The following is a 19,246-nucleotide window of genomic DNA, read 5'->3' on the forward strand; positions in this document are numbered from 1 at the left end:
AAGAAACATGTTGTAAAAATGAGAACCCAGGTAACAGCAATTTACCTTCCTAAGACATTTTTATGGGATAAAGCACCAAGCTGTCACATTAAAGAAAAATAATGTTGCAAGAAGTCAATTCTGACTCCATGTTGAAACTATATTTGACTTGCTTTCTGTTGTTTTTGTTATTATAATCATACATAAAGGTCTGCCTCAGAGAATCCTGCCCCTTTCCTGTTCAACTAAAGTGCTTTTGTTCAGAACCCTGTCCACCTGTAGATGGCAGGAAAGAAGTACACAGATTCCCCGCAGGAGACTTGCCATTCTAGAAGATATCTGCAAGATTAATGGCCTTTTTACTTTGCTTCCTCATCTCTGATCCATAAAAAGAAACCTGGCATCCAGACCCACCTAAGATGGTTGAGACGTTAGTCTGCCATCTTCTCAGTCTGTTGACTTACTGAATAAAGTTGTATTCTTGTCCCGACACTTCAGCTCTCACTCTCATTGGTCTGCTGTGCAGTGAGGAGAGCAAGCTTGGACTTGGTAACATTAAGAGGAACAAAAATGTATCATTGGAAAGGAGAAATAGTTCAATGATACATATTTGAAAGATGCCTTGTGGACTTGGTACAGCTGAATTTGTCAACACTGGTTCTGAAACAGACTTTATTCATGCCTTACTTCATTGCAATTTTGCAGATTCAGCGTTTCTTACAAATTCAGTTTTTGGCAACCCTGTATCCAGGAACTCTAATGGCACCATTTCTTCCAGTAGCATTTGCTCACATTTTGCTTGCTGTCACATTCTGATAATTCTTGTAATATTCAAACTTTTCCATTATTATTGTATTTGTTCAACTGAAAGAATGAGTTGAATGTCTCTCATCTTAAAATCAGAAGCCAGAAATGATTAAACTTAGTGAGAGAAGCATGTCCAAAGCCTCGTGTACCAGTCAGCCCTATTGTGAGTATAAGGAAAAGTTCTTGAAGGAAATTAAAAGTGCTACTCTTTCTCGCTGCTATGGAGAAAGTTGTAGTGAAACTACAGTGGAACTACTAAACCAGCCACAACATTCCCCTGAGCCAAAAGCTAATCCACAGCAAAGCCCTCTCTTCAATTCTATGCAGGTTGAGAGAGGTGAGGAAACTGCAGAGTGAAAGCTGGCACAAGTTGGTTCCTGAGATTTAAGAAGCCGCCTGCATAACAGAAAGTGCAAGGTGAAGCAGCAATTGCTAACGTAGAACCTGCAGCAAATTACCCAGAAGATCTAGCTAAGATAATTAATGAAGGTGGCTACACTATAGATCATTGATGAGACAAAACAGTCTTCTATTAGAAGATGCCATCTAGGACTTTCATAGCTAGAGAGGATTAGTCAATGCTTGACTCCAAAGCTTTAAAGGATAGGCTGACTTTCTTGTTAGGGTCTAACATGACTAGCGACTTTAAGTTGAAGCCAATGCTCGTTTGCCATTCTGAAAATCCTAGGGCCCTTAAGAATTATGCTAAATCTACTATGATTTAGCATAATTTAGTGGACTTCCCTGGTGGCTCAGACGGTAAAGCGTCTGCCTACAATGCGGGAGATCCAGGTTCAATTCCTGGGTTGGGCAGATCTCTTGGAGAAAGAAATGGCAACCCACTCCAGTATTCCTGCCTGGAAAATCCCATGGACGGAAGAACCTGGTAGGCTACAGTCCATGGGGTCGCAAAGAGTCAGACACAACTGAGTAACTTCACTCACTCACTACTGATTATGCACTATAAATAGAAAATTAAAGCCTGGATGACAGCATACCAGCCCACTGTTGAGATCTACTGTTCATAATAAAAGATTCCTTCAAATTCAGTACTGGTCATTGACAATGCACCTGGTCATCCAGGAACTCTGATGGAGATATACAAGGTGATTTATGTTGTTTTCATGCCTACTATCACAACATCTGTTTTACAGCCTATGGATCAAGGAGTAATTTTGACTTTCAGGTTTTATTAAGGAACTACATTTCGTAAGGCTATAACTGCCACACACAGTGATTTCTTTGATGGATGTGGGCAAAGTAATTTGAAAATCTTCTGGAAAGAATTCACCATTCTAAATGATATTAAGAATATTCCTAATTCGAATGGCCATCATTAAAAAGTCTACAAATAACAAATGCTAGAGAGGGTGTGAAGAAAAGGGAACATTCTGGTACTTTGGTAGGAATGTAAATTGGTGCAGCCACTACGGAAAACTAGATGGAGCTTCCTTAAAAAACATACAATTGCTCATATGGTCCAGCAATCCCACTCCTGGGCACATATATAGACAAAACAATAATTGGAAAAGATACATGTACCCCTATGTTCAGAGCAGCACTATTTACAGTAGCTAAGACATGGAAGCAACCTAAATGTCCACCGACAGAAGAATGGATAAAGATGTGGTGTATACACAACACACAGACACAGGAATAGAACTCAGCCATAAAAAAGAATGAAACAATGCCATCTGCAGCAACATGAATGGACCTAGAGATTATCATACTAGGTGAAATGAGAAAGAAATATACCACATGATATCACTTACATTGGAAATCTAAAATATGACACAAATGAACTTATTTCTGAAACAGAAAATTCACAGAGAACAGATTTGAGGTTGCCAAGGGGTAGGGAGGTTGGGGAGGGTTGGACTGGGAGTCTGGGACTAGAAGATGTAAACTATTATATATAGAATGGATAAACAACAAGGTCTTACTCTATAGCACAGGCAATTATATTCAATATCCTATAATAAATCATAATGGAAAAGGAAAAAAAAACAACCAAGAATATTCCTGATTCAGAAAGAGGTCAAAATATCAACATTAATAGGAACTTGGAAGAAGCTGACTCCAACTCTCACGGATGACTTTGAGGGGTTCAAGATTTCAGTAGATGAAGTAACTGTAGATGTGGTGGAAGTAGCAAAAGAACTAGCACTAGACGAGGAGCACGAAGATGTGACGGAATTGTTGCAATCTCACAATAAAACTTCAAATGGATGAGAAGTCACTTCTTATGGATCAAGAGTGGTTTCTTCAGATGGAATCTATTTCTGGTTAAGATGCTATGAAAATGCTGAATGACAACAAAGGATTTAGATTATTACGTAAACTTAGTAGATAATGCAACAGCAGGGTTTGAGAGGACTGACTCCAATTTTGAAAGAAATTTTACTGTGGGTTAATCACTACCAAACAGCATTGCATTCTATAGAAAAGTTGTTCATGAAGGGAAGAGCTGACCCATGTGGCAAACCTCACTGTTGCCTTAAGAAACTGCCACAGCCATTCTAGCTTTCAGCAAGTACTCCCGACGCATCAGCAGCCATCAACACTGAGGCAAGACTCCCCACCACCAAAAAGATTAGGACACGATGAAGGCTCGAATGATGATTAGCATCTTTTAGTAATAAAGTACTTTTAAATGAGGTATGTAGTTTTAAGACATGTTATTGCACACTTAATACACTATAGTACAATTTTTATATGCATTGGGAAACTAAAAAACTCGTTGACTTCCATTACTGCAATATTCACTTTATTGCAGTGGTCTGAATTAAACCTGCCAATAACTGAAATGTACCTGTAGCTGCTGCAGACATACAAGGACCTGGTACTAATATGATGGCATTTCCAAAACTATCCCATCATTTCCTTAGATCAGTAACCAATCCCCCACCAAGAAGTATATGAAGAGACAAATATAAATTATGATACATCTAGAGAATGAATTACTGCTGGCCTATGGATGTGAGAGTTGGCCTATACAGAAAGCTGAGTGCCAAAGAATTGATGCTCTTGAACTGTGGTGTTGGAAAAGACTCTTGAGAGTCCCTTGGACTGCAAGGAGTTCCAACCAGTTCATCCTAAAGGAGATCAGTCCTGGGTGTTCATTGGAAGGACTGATGCTGAAGCTCCAATACTTTGGCCACCTGATGCGAAGAGCGGACTCATCTGAAAACACCCTGATGCTGGGAAAGATTGAGGGCAGGAGAAGGGGACTACAGAGGATGAGATGGTTGGATGGCATCACCAATTCAATGGACATGGGTTTGGGTTGACTCTGGGAGATGGTGATGGACAGGGAGGCCTGGCGTGCTGTGGTTCATGGGGTCACAAAGAGTCGGACAACTGAGTGACTGAACAGTGCAAGACAAATAGTGGGGTCACAGTCTTACTCCTTTGCCATTGAAGATGCTGTATTCTCTGGCTATAGAAGGCTATTTGCTGCCTTCTCTGCCCTTATCTTTGTAAGCGCAATCCTTTGCACTCCAATCTTTCTCTTCCCCACCCCATTTAGACCAGGTGTTCTTATATTTCTCTATACTTAATCCTTATAATTTCATTCACTGTGGTTTCAGTTGCCTCTTGTACACCAATGACTTCAAAGTCTGTTAAAATCCACCTCTCCTCAGAAGATACTCTTTAAAACATCTCACTTAAACTTTGTCATACCAAAAAGTTCTTTACTCCATGCACTAAAAACCAAAATTCCGTGCTGGCTTCTGTATTTTATCACCATTGGTGTTCATCTCCTCCAGTTTGGCTAATATAATCCACTATGTCTGTCCTTCCCTCAGCCCCCATACCTAAGCCACTAACCAATTCTCCAGTTACTCCTTTTAAAAGATTTTTGGGCTCCAGCAAATCACTTCATGCTTACAGAATCAAGCAGCATACACACTGGGTGGGTTGGCTCTAGCTCTAACATCACACTTCCTGAGCTATCTTTCACACAGCTGTCAAAATTTGTTGCTTTAACCTAGATGTCCATTATCATAGAGACAGATAAAGGCAGTGCAGTATATATACACAGTGGAATATTACTCAGCCATTAAAAAGGAACCTATGAGTCAGTTGTAGTGACATGGATGAACCCCAGAGCCCATTATAGAGTGAAGTCAGTCAGAAAGAGCAATATTGCATAGGAACCTGGAATGTTAGGTCCATGAATCAAGGAAAATTGGAAGTGATCAAACAGGAGGTGGCAAATTTTAGGACTCACTGAACTAAAATAGACTGGAATGGGTGAATTTAACTTAGATGACCATTATATCTACTACTGTGTGCAAGAATTCTTAGAAGAAATGGATTAGCCATCATGGTCAACAAGAGTCTGAAATGCAGTACTTGGATGCAATCTCAAAAACGACAGAATGATCTCTGTTCGTTTACAAGGCAAACCATTCAATATCACAGAAATCCAAGTCTATGCCTTAAGCAGTAATGCTGAAGAAGCTGAATGGTTCTATGAAGACCTATAAGACCTTCTAGAACTAACACCCAAAAACGATGTCCTTTTCATTATAGGGGACTGGAATGCAAAAGTAGCGAGTTAAGAAATACCTGGAGTAACAGGCAAATTTGGCCTTCGAGTACAGAATGAAGCAGGGCAAAGGCTAATAGAGTGCCAAGAGAACACACTGGTCATAGCAAATACCCTCTTTCAACAACACAAGAGAAGACTCTACACATGGACATCACCGGATGGTCAACACCGAAATCAGATTGATTATATCCTTTGCACCCAAAGATGGAGAAGCTCTATACAGTCAGCAAAAACAAGACTGGGAGCTGACTGTGGCTCAGATTATGAACTCCTTATTGCCAAATCCAGACTTATATTGAATAAAGTACGGAAAAACCACTAGACCATTCTGGTATGACGTAAATCAAATCCTTTATGATTATACAGTGGAAGTGACAAATAGATTCAAGAGATTAGATCTGATAGAGTTATCTGAAGAACTATGGATGGAGGTTTGTGACATTGTACAGGAGGCAGGGATCAAGACCATCCCCAAGAAAAGAAATGCAAAAAGGCAAAATGGTTGTCTGAGGAGGCCTTACAAATAGCTGAGAAAAGAAGAGAAGTGAAAGGCAAAGAAGAGGAAAGATATACCCATTTGAATGCAGAGTTCCAGAGAACAGCAAGGAAGATAAGGAAGTCTTCCTCAGTGATCAATGCAAAGAAATAAAGGAAAACAATAGAATGGGAAAGTCTAGAGATCTCTTCAAGAAAATTAGAGATACCACAGGAACTCTTCATGCAAAGATGGGCACAATAAAGGACAGAAACGGTATGGACCTAACAGAAGCAGATATTAAGAAGAGGTGGCAAGAATACACAGAAGAACTATAAAAAGATCTTCATGACCCAGATAATCACAATGGTGTGATCATCAACCTAGAGCCAGACATCCTGGAATGCGAAGTCAAGTGGGCCTTGGAAAGCGTTACTACAAACAAAGCTAGTGGAGGTGATGGAATTTCAGTTGAACTATTTCAAATCCTAAGAGATGAGGCTGTGAAAGTGCTGCACTCAATATGCCAGCAAATTTGGAAAACTCAGCAGTGGCCACAGGACTGGAAAAGGTCAGTTTTCATTCCAATCCCAAAGAAAGGCAATGCCAAAGAATGTTCAAACTACCGCATAATTGAACTCATCTCACATGCTAGTAAAGTAACGCTTAAAAGTCTCCGAGCCAGGCTTCAACAGTACGTGAACCGTGAACTTCCAGATGTTCAAGCTGGATTAAGAAAAGGCAGAGGAACCAGAGATCAAATTGCCAACATCCGCTGGATCATCGAAAAAGAGAGCTCCAGAAAAATATCTACTTGTTTTATTCACTGTGCCAAAGCCTTTGATTGTGTGGACCACAACAAACTGGAAAATTCTTCAAGAGATGGGAATACTAGACCACCTGACCTGCCTCCTGAGAAATCTGTATGCAGGTCAGGAAGCAACAATTAGAACTGGACATGGAACAACAGACTTTCAAATTGGGAAAGGAGTATGTCAAGAATGTATACTGTCACCCTGCTTATTTAACTTATATGCAGAGTACATCATGAGAAACACTGGGCTGGATGAAGTACAAGCTGGAATCAAGATTGCTGTGAGAAATATCAATAACCTCAGAAATGCAGATGACACCACCCTTATGACAGGAAAGTGAAGAACTAAAGAGCCTCTTGATGAAAGTGAAAGAGGAGTGAAAAAGTTGGCTTAAAACTCAACATTCAGGAAACTAAGATCATGGCATCTGATCACTTCATGGCAAATAGATGGGGAAGCAGCGGCCAAAGTGACAGCCTTTATATTTTTGGGCTCCAAAATCACTGCTGACGGTGACTGCAGCCATGAAATTAAAAGACACTTGCTCCTTGGAAGAAAAGTTATGACCAACCTATACAGCATAATAAAAAGCAGAGACATTACTTTGCCGACAAAGCTCTGTCTAGTCAAAGCTATGGTTTTTCCAGTAGTCATGTATGGATGTGAGAGTTGGACTATAAAGAAAGCTGGGCACCAAAGAATTGATGCTTTTGAACTGTGGTGTTGGAGAAGACTCTTGAGAGTCCCTTGGACTGCAAGGAGATCCAACCAGTCAATCATAAAGGTAGTCCTGAATATTTATTGGAGTGACTGATGCTGAAGCTGAAACTCCAATAAACTTTGGCCATCTGATGTGAAGAAATGACTCATTTGAAAAGACCCTGATGCAGGGCAAGATTGAAGGAGGGAAGAGAAGGGGACAACAGTGGATGAGATGGTTGGATGGCATCACCAACTCAATGGACATGAGCTTGAATAAACTCGGAGTTGGTGATGGACAGGGAGGCCTGGCTTGCTGCAGTCATGCAGTTACAATGAATCGGACACGACTGAGTGACTGAACTGAGTCAGAATGAGAAAAACAAATATCGTGTATTAATGCATATATATAGAATCTGGAAAGATGATACTGATGAACCTATTCACATGACAAAAATGGCAATGCAGACATAGAGAACAGTCTTATGGACATGGGTTAGTGGAAGGGTGGGCTGAATGAAGAGAGTAATGGAAGGATATATACCACCATATGTAAAACGGATAAGCAATGGGAACCTGCTGTACGAGTCAGGGACTCAAACCGGGACTCTCAAAACCTAGAGGGTAAGACGTGGGAGCGACATTAAAAAGCGAGAGGATACATATACATAACACACATACACACCTATGGCTGACTTATGTTGATGTATAGCAGAGGGCAATACAATATTAATACTGAGGCGATTTTCTTTCAATTAAGTTTGAAAAAAAAATACACTGCTTTCCTTTACTCCCATTTAGAACAGCAGAGTGGCTCTCTAGTACCCACTCTGTACTGTACCTACTTAATCTTCTCCATTTCCAGTATGTAAAGACACTCATTTCTGTCTAGTTTTCTATCACTGGTTGATCTGCTCTGAGAATCTAATCAACACTGACCTGAATAAAAGAGAAATAAAAATCAACAGTCCACACATTTTGAAGCAAAATACAATTTTTACTGTTAGTCACTTGGATTAGTATGGATAATGGAACATAAACTCTGTGGTTAGAAATGAGGTATTGGATTTCTGCTTATTCGGACTGGCCTTCCCCACCACTGAAACATTAAGAACCCTGGCAACAGGGGCTGGGTTTATTCTCTCATTTACTTTTTGCTACTCCCCTCTCCTCCAAGCACAGCACCTTTCTTATTCACAAGTTTGACAGTAACAGAATTTCCCATTATGAACTTAGTTCTCTCAGGGGACATAAATTAACACACTATAAATAGAAATTTGAATGAGTAATAATGACAGATGACAAAAACACTGAAGGCTTTTGAAAACTCCTGTAACCTTTTGATGTAACTGAACACATTATTCATATTCAAATTTTGTAGAATCTGCATTATTTAATTTTCAGGAAAAAAACCTGTGTTCTGACTCAAACACTAAATATGGATAATTTTGTATTTAAGACATTGTATAAGGAAAATCAGGTTAAACTAAGTTTAATCTGCTTTTGTAAGGTTAAAAATCAGGTTTACTGTTTTGTAACACAACAAACGGAGAAGGCAATGGCACCCCTCTCCAGTACTCTTGCCTAGAAAATCGCATGGACAGAGGAGCCTGGTGGGCTGCAGTCCATGGGGTCGCTATGAGTCAGACATGACTGAGCGACTTCACTTTCACTTTCACACATTGGAGAAGGAAATGGCAACCCACTCCAGTGTTCTTGCCTGGAGAATCCCAGGGACGGCGGAGCCTGGTCGGCTGCCATCTATGGGGTCGCACAGAGTCGGACACGACTGAAATGACTTAGCAGCAGCAGCAGCAACACAACAAAAGAACAGTAAAAATTCTCCCCATACCCTTTCAATCAATTAACTGCCGATAAATGATAAAATCTTTATACATATTATACTATGCTTTCCTAAATCATTAAACTGTCCCAAATGGAAGTTCTGAGATAGTTTAATAGATTACCTACCAATTGACCTTTGCTCATTTGATGACTACCGGTCCCCCAGTAGAATCTAAGCTCTGTGAGGCAGAACATCCCTGCTCTATCCACGCTAGCATAGTAAACTGTGCTTGGAACATAGTAAATATGATACCAAATGCATTTGTTGATGTTTTTGATACAAAATTTGCATGGATACCCCTAATTTTGGAAAAAATAAATCATTTGTAAGGTCAATAATCTATAGATGACCCAAAGGGTTTTAAGGGACCAAGTTCAGACTATGTGCAACATATGGAATGCTTCTGCAGCATTTAGAAAACTGACCTATTTAGCAGTATTTTATTTCGAGCTTTCAAAGATAAACTGTTAAGCCTACAAACTTAGTTGTTCCATTAATAGGTTTAGAGTTTTGACAAGTATCATCAATAACAAGGACTCATACATTCTTCTTTTAATGGTCAGTTAAGGGAACAGAAGTTTAGTTCTATTTTCAATCTATTTCACTTCTTTCACGCAGTCATAAAATACCAGATGTATGGATGCACTGTAACAAATTACAGAATAAATTTTTTTGAGTCTTATAAGTCACAATTTAAGGCTTATTGTTAGTCTGAGAGATAAAACTGCAAACACTGATTTCTAAGACAAGATCATAGAAGTATTAATTATAAAATACTAATAAACTCTACATTTTGTGATTTAAAGAGGCAGAATAATAGATAAGGGTTAAAATTCAATGAAAACAGATAAACTAGAATAAAAAATGTTGCAGTAAAAATACTGATTCTAAGTTTGCTGCCCCACATCTAAAGATGAGATGACTTTTAAAAAAGCAAACATTTTCATAAATAGAGATTTTAAAACTTTCTACTCATAATATCCATATGTGGTAAAGACTATACATTTAAGAAAAAGAGCTGAATCAACATGAAAGTTAAAACAGGGTTTTTACACTTTTTAGAAAAAAGTGAAATTCCACTGTTTTCTCCAAAAACTTAAACCTTTCTCCAAGTATCCTTGGCGACATGAAGAAGAACTCAAGTTCTTCAATTATTTTAGTTCCCCCCCCCCCCATTTAAGCACCAGAAAAGTCCATGATTTGCATTCCTAAGCTGCAGTTATTTTGTATGGGAGTCAATGGTGCATTTGCCAAACTCCAGCCCTATTTCTGTTGGCAAGATACAAAATAAGAAACAACACAAATACTGACCTGGAGGATGACACTGGCCAAGTACTTCACTCTCTTTGTGCATGCATGCTAAATCGCCTCAGCTGTGTCCAACTGTGAACCCATGGACTGTAGCCTATCAGGCTCCTCTGTCCATGGGTTTCTCCAGGTAAGAATACTGGAGTGGGGTGCCATGTCCTTCTCCAGGGGATCTTCCCAACCCAGGGATCGAACCCACATCTCTTATGTTGCAGGGTTTTTACCACTAGCACCACCTGGGAAGCCCCTTTAAAGCCTATGAAATAGATGTTACTAAAATTCCTGTTTTACAGATAAAGCAACTGAGGAACCTACCCAGGCTTACATGCTAGGAGGTGGAAAAGCAGGGATTAGAAATCCAGGAAATATGGTTCCAGAGCCCATGTTCTTATTCACTATAGTAAACTGTCCACTCTGTATCCCTAACCTTATCTATAATTAATGCACTGGTTCCCATCAGATTGACAGTTCTCAACTGGGGCAATCTTTTTTTTTTGGGGGGGGGCAATCTTGCCCTTCAATAATACCCCTCTCCCTCTTCCCTGAATCTAACTTAAGGACACTTGGCAATATCTGGAGATAATTCTGGTTGTTTCAACTTGGGGGTGGTATTACATCCAGTGGGTGGAGTCTAGAGATAGTGCTAAAAATCCCAAAATGTGAGGGGAAAACTCATTATCTAGCACATAGCATTTACAGTGCTGAGGCTGAAAAATCCTAAATGGAGTATAAATTCTAGGAGGGCAGGGTCCTAAGTTGCTCTTGGTTGCTGCTCTATCCTCAGATATAGAAATTACTTCAGTTTATCTGTTGAATATTTATCTGTTTTTAAGAGCCTAGAATTCAGCCTGGCACATAGCTGGTAGGCAACAAACATTTATTAAGGTAAGTGAATTAATGGTGGTGCCCCAAAAAAGGACCAAAGAGATATAACAGGACATAACAAATTGAAGTGATTTCAATGCTCCACAATGCCACTTTTTTCAGATTTAATTTTCTCCCAATGACTATAAATAAAAACAATTCAAGTGTGTTAAATGGGATTTCTGAGAGAACAACATTTTTTTCTTTAGATACATTGAACCTTAAATACATGGAACTCTGTAAGTTAAATATGTAAGGAATAAGATTTCTTTTTAAAATAAAAGCTTCTAAATGTCTCATTCAAATACCAAGTATCTAAGGGATTAACAGACATCCCTAAATTAGATGGTATTACTAATTAATTGCTGATATTCTCCAGTGGTTGGAAAATATTTTGAGAAAGTTTAAGATTCATATACAGATTTCAAAAAAGAACAGAATTACAGCACATCTGAGACAAAGACCCATTATATAAAAAGTAGTACTTGAGTACACTTCATTAAAAGATTTTTATGACCATAAGTGTAACTGCACCCTCTAGTTTAAAAAAAATCTGTAAGTGTAACACCTGCTGAAGTATTTTCAGGTCTTCCTCCTATACCTCAAAGAGCTACTGAACACTACCCAGAAGGCATACGTTCGTAAGTAATATTGCTTGATTTACAGAACTCTTTCCAAAGGAAAAATTCAAAAGATGGTTATGTGGATATTCAAACAATACTAAGAAAAATACTTGACATTTTTCTCTCATCATTTCTGTAATTAATAAATGAGTCTGGCTTGCCCAAACATTAAATTATGAAACCACACTATGCAAAATGCACCTATCACATTTAAAAAGAAGTTAAACCCATATTTATTTAACTAGCACTGTTAAACATTACACAAAACACATTCAAGTGGCAAGTAATTATAATGCAAGCCCTTGCATGGCAATCCAAATTTATTGAACTACTGATGCTAAGTTATACAAAATTGCACCACTTTAATTAAGGCTTTTAGTTTACATTTGGCCACCTTAAAAGTAGTTGTAACATTAGGTTGGTCAATTTAAATACTGTGGCTCCCTGTTGGATAGACACACAATCTTTACACCCAAACGTTAATGCATACAAAGTAACAAGGCATTGTTAAATAAAACAGCAATAGTTACTGCAACTTAGGCCTTGTGACCAATTACACATGATTAAAATTACTTCCCACATTCACATCCACAGTACTCTTCCACCATTTAACATCTCAACCAAAACGTTACACATGGGAAACAATCACTAACAGGCAAAAATACTAAACCTGTATATTTGGTATTGCAAATACACTTATGCATGAGCAAGCAGGGGATTCACAGTGAGAATCTACAGCTGCAGAAGCCTGAAAATGATTTACAAAAATTGTTAAATCATTAAAAAATTGTTTGAAAATATACACTTCTTGTTGTAGACCCCCACTGTACACACAACTATAAACATTGTTCCCTATGTAAACAAAAAAGGAAACATATAATAAAAGATTTGAAAAGTCTGGACATTTCCTTCCCAACAGATATTAAAGGCAACGTCTTTAATCTAAGACATTATACCGAAAGGACTATCATATTTTAAAGACAAGATCACTGTCTCCACAGGTTTTTTAAAAATTAAAAAAACTATATAGCTGTGTTAATCAAAGCGCTTATTTGTACAATACAATGATAATGACCTTGAATTTCTTAAAAAAAATTACAATAAGCTACAAGTATCAAAGAAGCAAAGTTATCTGGAGTAGTCTATATAGGAGCTCTTTGGACTTTCTTTTATTATGCTAAAATAGTGGTGCTTTTAGGATTTACATTATTGTACTCTCCAATACAAAGTATGGGGTGTGTTAAAGTATACAGTACACCATTTTCATACATGTACAACATTGGTGGATGAAAAATGTCTCTTAGCAGTAATACTGGATTGTAGCCTCTGGTTTTACCAGCTGCATACTCTAGGACTATTATATAAGTAAAAATCTCTCTGTGATACTGGAAAGTGATTAGAATGTGCAAACTGATGTAGTAGTTTTCATCCGCCTCTTAAAGGGTACCACCACAGAAAGTCCATTTAAGATGTTGGTAGGTTTAACAAAGTTGGAATGCTGGCACTGTTGAATTGGGCAACAGTTCTTCAGACCTGTCAAAAGGAGACAATTAATTGAAAACACAGGTTGTAAACAGCACACTAAAGATCACAAGGACATATTAAGACAACAGTGCTAAAGTGTCAGAAATAAATGTAACACAGCTCCCTATCCTCAACATCACATTATGACCGTGTACTATGATTCACAGCAAAGCATGGGTAGACACATTCTGCTGCCTTCCTGAAAGCCACTCAAACGAAAGTTGAATGTACTTAAAAGCAAATTTCTTTGTATTACCTCCCAAAGATTAAAAGCAGGAAAACGAAAAGAAAATGAGTATTGTGTGAATTCCGAAGCACTTTCAACATGTTGTAGGAATAATGTGGACTCTCTTGAGTTTTATACATTCATAAGTAAATGGTCTGTATCTCGTGCCTTTTTTGGTTTTCTGTGAGCTGTAGTTTCTGGGAAGTGTGCAGCTCTCATTCCTGTAATTCTTGTAATCCAGTCATTCATGTGCCTCCTTCATGAGGATTCAGTATGGCTGTGGTGCTGTTATCTCTCTGATAGGAACTCTAACTCGGTGTAAAGCCCCAAAAGCCTGTTACTTGTTTTTATTTTATATTGTACTATATTTTATTTACAGTATTGTGTTTGTTTCAGGTGTATAGCAAAGTGATACAGTCATATATATATATATATGAATTAACAAAAGCAGTTCCCGTCTTTTGATGGGGTGCTCATGGTTTATAACATAAATGGCATTATTTTGAGAGAGGGATAACTTAGGTATGGCATTGGGTTTTTTTTTCTTTTTGCAGCTTGAGACAGTTGTAAAATAACTTAATGTAGCTTTTTACAACTGCGTATTCTATAGGGTTTTTTCATTTGGTGAAATTTTAACTGTTAATGTTTTTGGCATTGTGCTTTGTACCATTTATTAAATAAAAAAAAATAAAAACAAAAACAAAACTCCGTATTAAAATTTTACATCAAGTCAACTTGACTAGAATCAAACAGGCAGCAATACTAACAAAATGGCTGGTCTGTAAGAGTGTTTATAATCCTAGAATTACATCATGAGTACAGAATGCACATCTAACCAAGCTTTCCAAGACTTTTCTTCCCTACTCTTCCAGTAAGTGGCTAAAAAGCTGGTGCAGAGAAGTCAATAAAATGAATTTATTTCATGAGGGCTCTCTACAGTTGACAGTTATATATTTTTTAATTCTATAAAACAGATCCTACTTAAAGAGAAATGTCAGAAAAGGCTGTTATTACACTAAAATCTTATCTAGTTAAACTTAAAAGGGTAAAATCAGAATTCATCAGTCTGTCATTTATTTATTTACTTTGGATGATTTTCTGTACATATTCCTGGGCTAAAAAAAATGCTTCCTTTTTATATTGGTTTTCTGGGAATCAGACTTGCTTCAGAATGTTTGTTAATATAGATGTGGCTAATGAAATAATTTCCACAAACGCTTTGAACTTTAATCCCTCGTTTAGAGACTGAATGAGTTTCCTAAGTTTTCTAAATCTTAGCAGACCAAATGGAGCAAATTGGAAAGGACAGATGGCAGTGTGAGCTCAGGCACAAGTGTGCTGTTAAGAATGGGAAAGTGGTTGAAAAGGAGAGGATATAAAAAATGAAAAGTTATATCTCTAAGCAGAAAGTCGTAAGTGGAGAGTAGGGACAAAACTCTAGAAAACTACAGAATGAGAGTACTATAGTTGTACAGGGTCATTTCACATGGGAAGAAGCAGAGCTAGTAACATCCGAAGTTCCCAAGGATAAGAATACAGTAAAAATATATGGCTTAATGATACTTGGCAAACAGCAGCTAACAGATGAGGGTTTACCACGTGCCAGGTACTGAACTAACTGCTTTGAGAGTATTAACTCATTTGATATAACTGTTTTCAAAAACTATGCTATAGTGATGTTTGCTCAATTTTCCTTTGCTGTCTCATCTCAAGGTTGTATCCATGGTTCTCTCTGCCCAGGAACTCTTCACCCTATTTCTACTTATCCATCAGATTTCAACTTAGATGCTCTCACTCTAAGACTTTCCCCGGATTCATAGTTCATACCTGACTGGTTTGGTGCCCCAGTTAAATACTCTTGATAGTACCCATAATAGCATAGTGACTAATTATGGACTTTGGGAATCAGTTCAGAGTTCAAATTCTGAGCCATGTACTCAGATCATTAGATTCAATTCTGACTCTGCTATTCATTAACTATAGGGCTTGAACAATCTTTCTGTGCCTCAGTTCACTCATCTGTAATATGGGAATTATAATAATTCTGCCACACAGAACTGTTGTGAGAATTTAACTCACATATAGGCAGTACTTTGTCTGGTATGTGATGCCAGGGGTTTTAATTATCAGTACCATGCTGCATGTATTCCACCAACAGCATTTATAATATTTTGCAATGGTTTGTCTGACTTTTACACTAGATCTTAATTAGCTTAAGGCAACAAAGAGGAGAGCAGAAAAGATTGGTTTTGATCATCACTATGTTGTCAGCACAAACCAGTGACCCACTGAGACATGAATATATACTGGATAAACTCATTTAGAATACTTATGTGAAATATCTTACTTCTCATGATCATACATAAGTGAAATAATTATTTCAATTACTAGGATATCATATTAACTCATAAGAAGTAACCATTTGTTTTCTACAACAGAAAATTCTATACTTGCTTTTTGACCTTTAATAAAGTTAAGGTTAAAAATTAGAAGAAACAGAAGAAAAGATAAATTTAACATACCTGGCTCAGAGCTACAATGCATTTAATATATTAAAGCAGCTGACATGACGACTTTTTGCGGGCCTTCCCAGGCACTGGAGTTTTTCTGTTAATTTGTCGCACTAGGTCATAAAAGATCTGCAAACATTTATTAATTTTTTTTTAATTTGCAGGGAAACCCCTCCCCAAACTACAAGTGAAAGAGTACAATGAAAAAATTGAACTTTCCATAACTCTTCTGCAGAAAACAAATATTCTGCTCATTTAAGGAATGAGAGTAAAGCCAGGTATTCTTGTAATTGTCAAGTGCTTTTCTGTTTATTTTTTGGGAGGGTTAACATCATTCTCCTTAAAGTAAATACTGAGTAGCTGCAGAAACCTTAGTTTAGTCAGAACATTCACCATCATCCAAAGAGAACAATCCTTTCCTCTCCTTTGACTCTATGTATTCTTATTCTACAACATAATTTTAAGTTCCTTTAAGGCAAGAGCCATTCATGCCTTCTTGAATTTGTCTTCATCTTTTATGTAACACTGTTCATACATCTGAAGATTAAATCTGTTTTCCCCACCCCTATTCTTTTCCATCTAATCTTACTTCATTTTACAGTAAATTCTACTGTACCACCAGTGTTTAACAGAGGCTCAAACAGTATTATTGTTTGTTTAGCATGCTAATTAATATACTTAATTAACTTGGGGTTGTGTTAATACACACTCATTATTTTCCATTAATTCTGAATGCTAAATTCCAAATCAAGAGTTCTATTATACCATACCTCATTAACGTTTATTTTTGATTTTGCAGAGGATTCTAAGAATGCACAGTTGTTCCACTGTCTTGCTAGATTTTGACCTTGTTCCTTTCCTACAACTCTTTCATCTTCCAAGTCACACTTATTACCAACCAGAATCATTGGAACCTAAACAGGTAAAAACAAATAAGTAAATATGCTACATAAATTCAAATCAAATTTCTGAGAGCCAACCATAAGGATTAGTTTTTATATTATGCCAGAGAAAAACACTAAATTAATAAGGTGTACTGACAGTTAAATATAAAAGCATTAACAATTAAGAACTTCTCACATAAGTTTTTAAGAAAACCAGCTATGACCTACTTATAAAAGAGGGAGGAAAAACCATGAAAATTGTATCAAAACAGAGTTTTATTTTAGGCACCCTGTGCAGCATGCAGATCTTAGCTCCCTGATCAGGGACTGAAGCCATGCCCTTGCAGTGGAAGCACAGACTTAATCACTGGACTGCCAGGGAAGTTCCTCACAATGAACTTATTATAGTAAGAAAACACAAAACCTTTTAAAAAGAAAATGCAAAAGGAAATATCATAAAAAGTCAATATATTACAAAAATTTAAAGTGTTTCTCCAAGGGACATAAATCAATTTCAGATGTTTCTTAACAAGTATTTATCAAATAACTCATTCTCAATTTCATAAAACAAAAAGGAGAAATTTAGAAGGGAGATAAAATTCAAGGTAGAATTTTTATTTTTATATAGTCTCTATTAAAAGCCAAAAATTAAAATCACCTTAATTTACTAAAAATCTAGACCATATTAATCATGTTTTTGGACACTACAGGGAAAAATTTTAATCCTTATTCTGTAAAACTCCTATGAATCCTTTAGAGATTGACTCTAAAGAAGTTCTGGAAAAAGTCCAAACTAGAAAATCAAGATTTGTGGCTTTTTAAGGAACAGATATATAGTATTATACTAATAAATACCTGTTTCATGTAACTGATAGAAAACTATAGTAGTTACCAGAGACACTGGTAAACAGCTTTACCAACTAAAGCTGCTTTAAGTAGGTTCAGTTCAGTTCAGTCGCTCAGTCATGTTCGACTCTTTGCGACCCCATGAATCAAGGTCCCCCAAAGTCCTCCTGCTTCAGAAGTCCAGGAAATGAGGATATTTCTAATTCGTGCTCCAAAGCTCTCAAAATATTTGCTATAATTAAACTATACATAGTACAGTGGTTCTTAAAAGTGTGATACCCAGACCAGCAGCACCAATACCATCTGGAAATATGTTAGAAATGTGAATTCCTGAGCCCTACTCCAGACCTACTGAATCAGAAACTCTGGGAGTGGGACCTGGCAATCTGTTTTAACTAGCTTTACAGGTGATTCTGATGCAAGATGAATTTATATATATAGCGTGATGAGGAATTTAAAAAATCCTTTTGAAGTTTCCTACAGGGTTAAACTCCACTATGGTGTACTCAGAAGGGGCATGTTACTTAACATTAGAATTGAATATATTTGTTGGCTTTCTTGCTCCTGCTGTCATAGTTGCTTGAGATGTGTTCACATGTTGTTCTGATTCCTATTAAAAAGGCTCTTAAATCTACCAGAACGTCATCTGCTCTATTAGTAATATTTGTCACCAACACCTCTCCTCCTTCTCCACCAAATGCAAGATTTAAAAATATGAAGGGAAAAAAATAGGAAGGGTATACATTTTATTTTACACAGGAGGAAGGTATTTCTCACCTTTTACATTATATACAGTGTTAAAGGTACGTTTTTCCCTTTCAAAGAAAAAGATTTTGAAAAACAAATTCCTCAAAATAGATGAAGTTTAAATTGGATTAAACTTTTAAATTGGATATCACTACAATAAGTGTTTGAAAGAAAATATATTATGAAGCCAGCTTACATCATCCGTGTCTTTAACTCGAAGAATCTGTTCTCTCAGATCTTGTAAATCATTAAATGTGGACTGTGCTGTGATGGAATAAACTAATGCAAAGCCTTGTCCATTTTTCATGTACAAATCCCTCATTGCTGTGAATTGTTCCTACAGTCAAAAGAAAGAATCATTTTAAAAAAATAATGTTTTGACAGTTAATTTGACAATTTTCGAAGTCTATAATTAGAGTTCAAAGAGGAATGTAGTAGTGTTATGTAACATCTCTTAAAACTGTAGTCCGTGGCTATTTGAAAAATTGGTATTTCAAGAAATAAGTGTTTTATTTAAAAATAATACACCAGAGCA

General features: G+C 37.1%; 1 protein-coding gene across 3 annotated transcripts in view; it reads right to left on the reverse strand.

The window, feature by feature from the left end:
• Positions 1-12,261: 12,261 nt before the first annotated feature.
• Positions 12,262-19,246, reverse strand: part of RAP1B (RAP1B, member of RAS oncogene family) — a 44,993-nt gene continuing 38,008 nt past the window's right edge. For all 3 annotated transcript variants that reach the window (XM_088837013.1, XM_055396784.2, XM_088837014.1), the window contains exons 5-8: positions 18,908-19,048; positions 17,005-17,148; positions 16,247-16,363; positions 12,262-13,507 (exon numbers count right to left, since the gene is read on the reverse strand). In XM_088837013.1, coding sequence (XP_088693139.1) covers positions 16,277-16,363; positions 17,005-17,148; positions 18,908-19,048 — 372 coding nt within the window. In that variant the 3' untranslated portion in view covers positions 12,262-13,507; positions 16,247-16,276. The remainder of the gene's footprint in view (positions 13,508-16,246; positions 16,364-17,004; positions 17,149-18,907; positions 19,049-19,246) is intronic.

The sequence above is a fragment of the Moschus berezovskii genome, chromosome 6 (assembly GCF_049115385.1).
Source record: "Moschus berezovskii isolate FMDL1 chromosome 6, NW_MosBer_1.0, whole genome shotgun sequence".
Classification (NCBI taxonomy): domain Eukaryota; kingdom Metazoa; phylum Chordata; class Mammalia; order Artiodactyla; family Moschidae; genus Moschus; species Moschus berezovskii.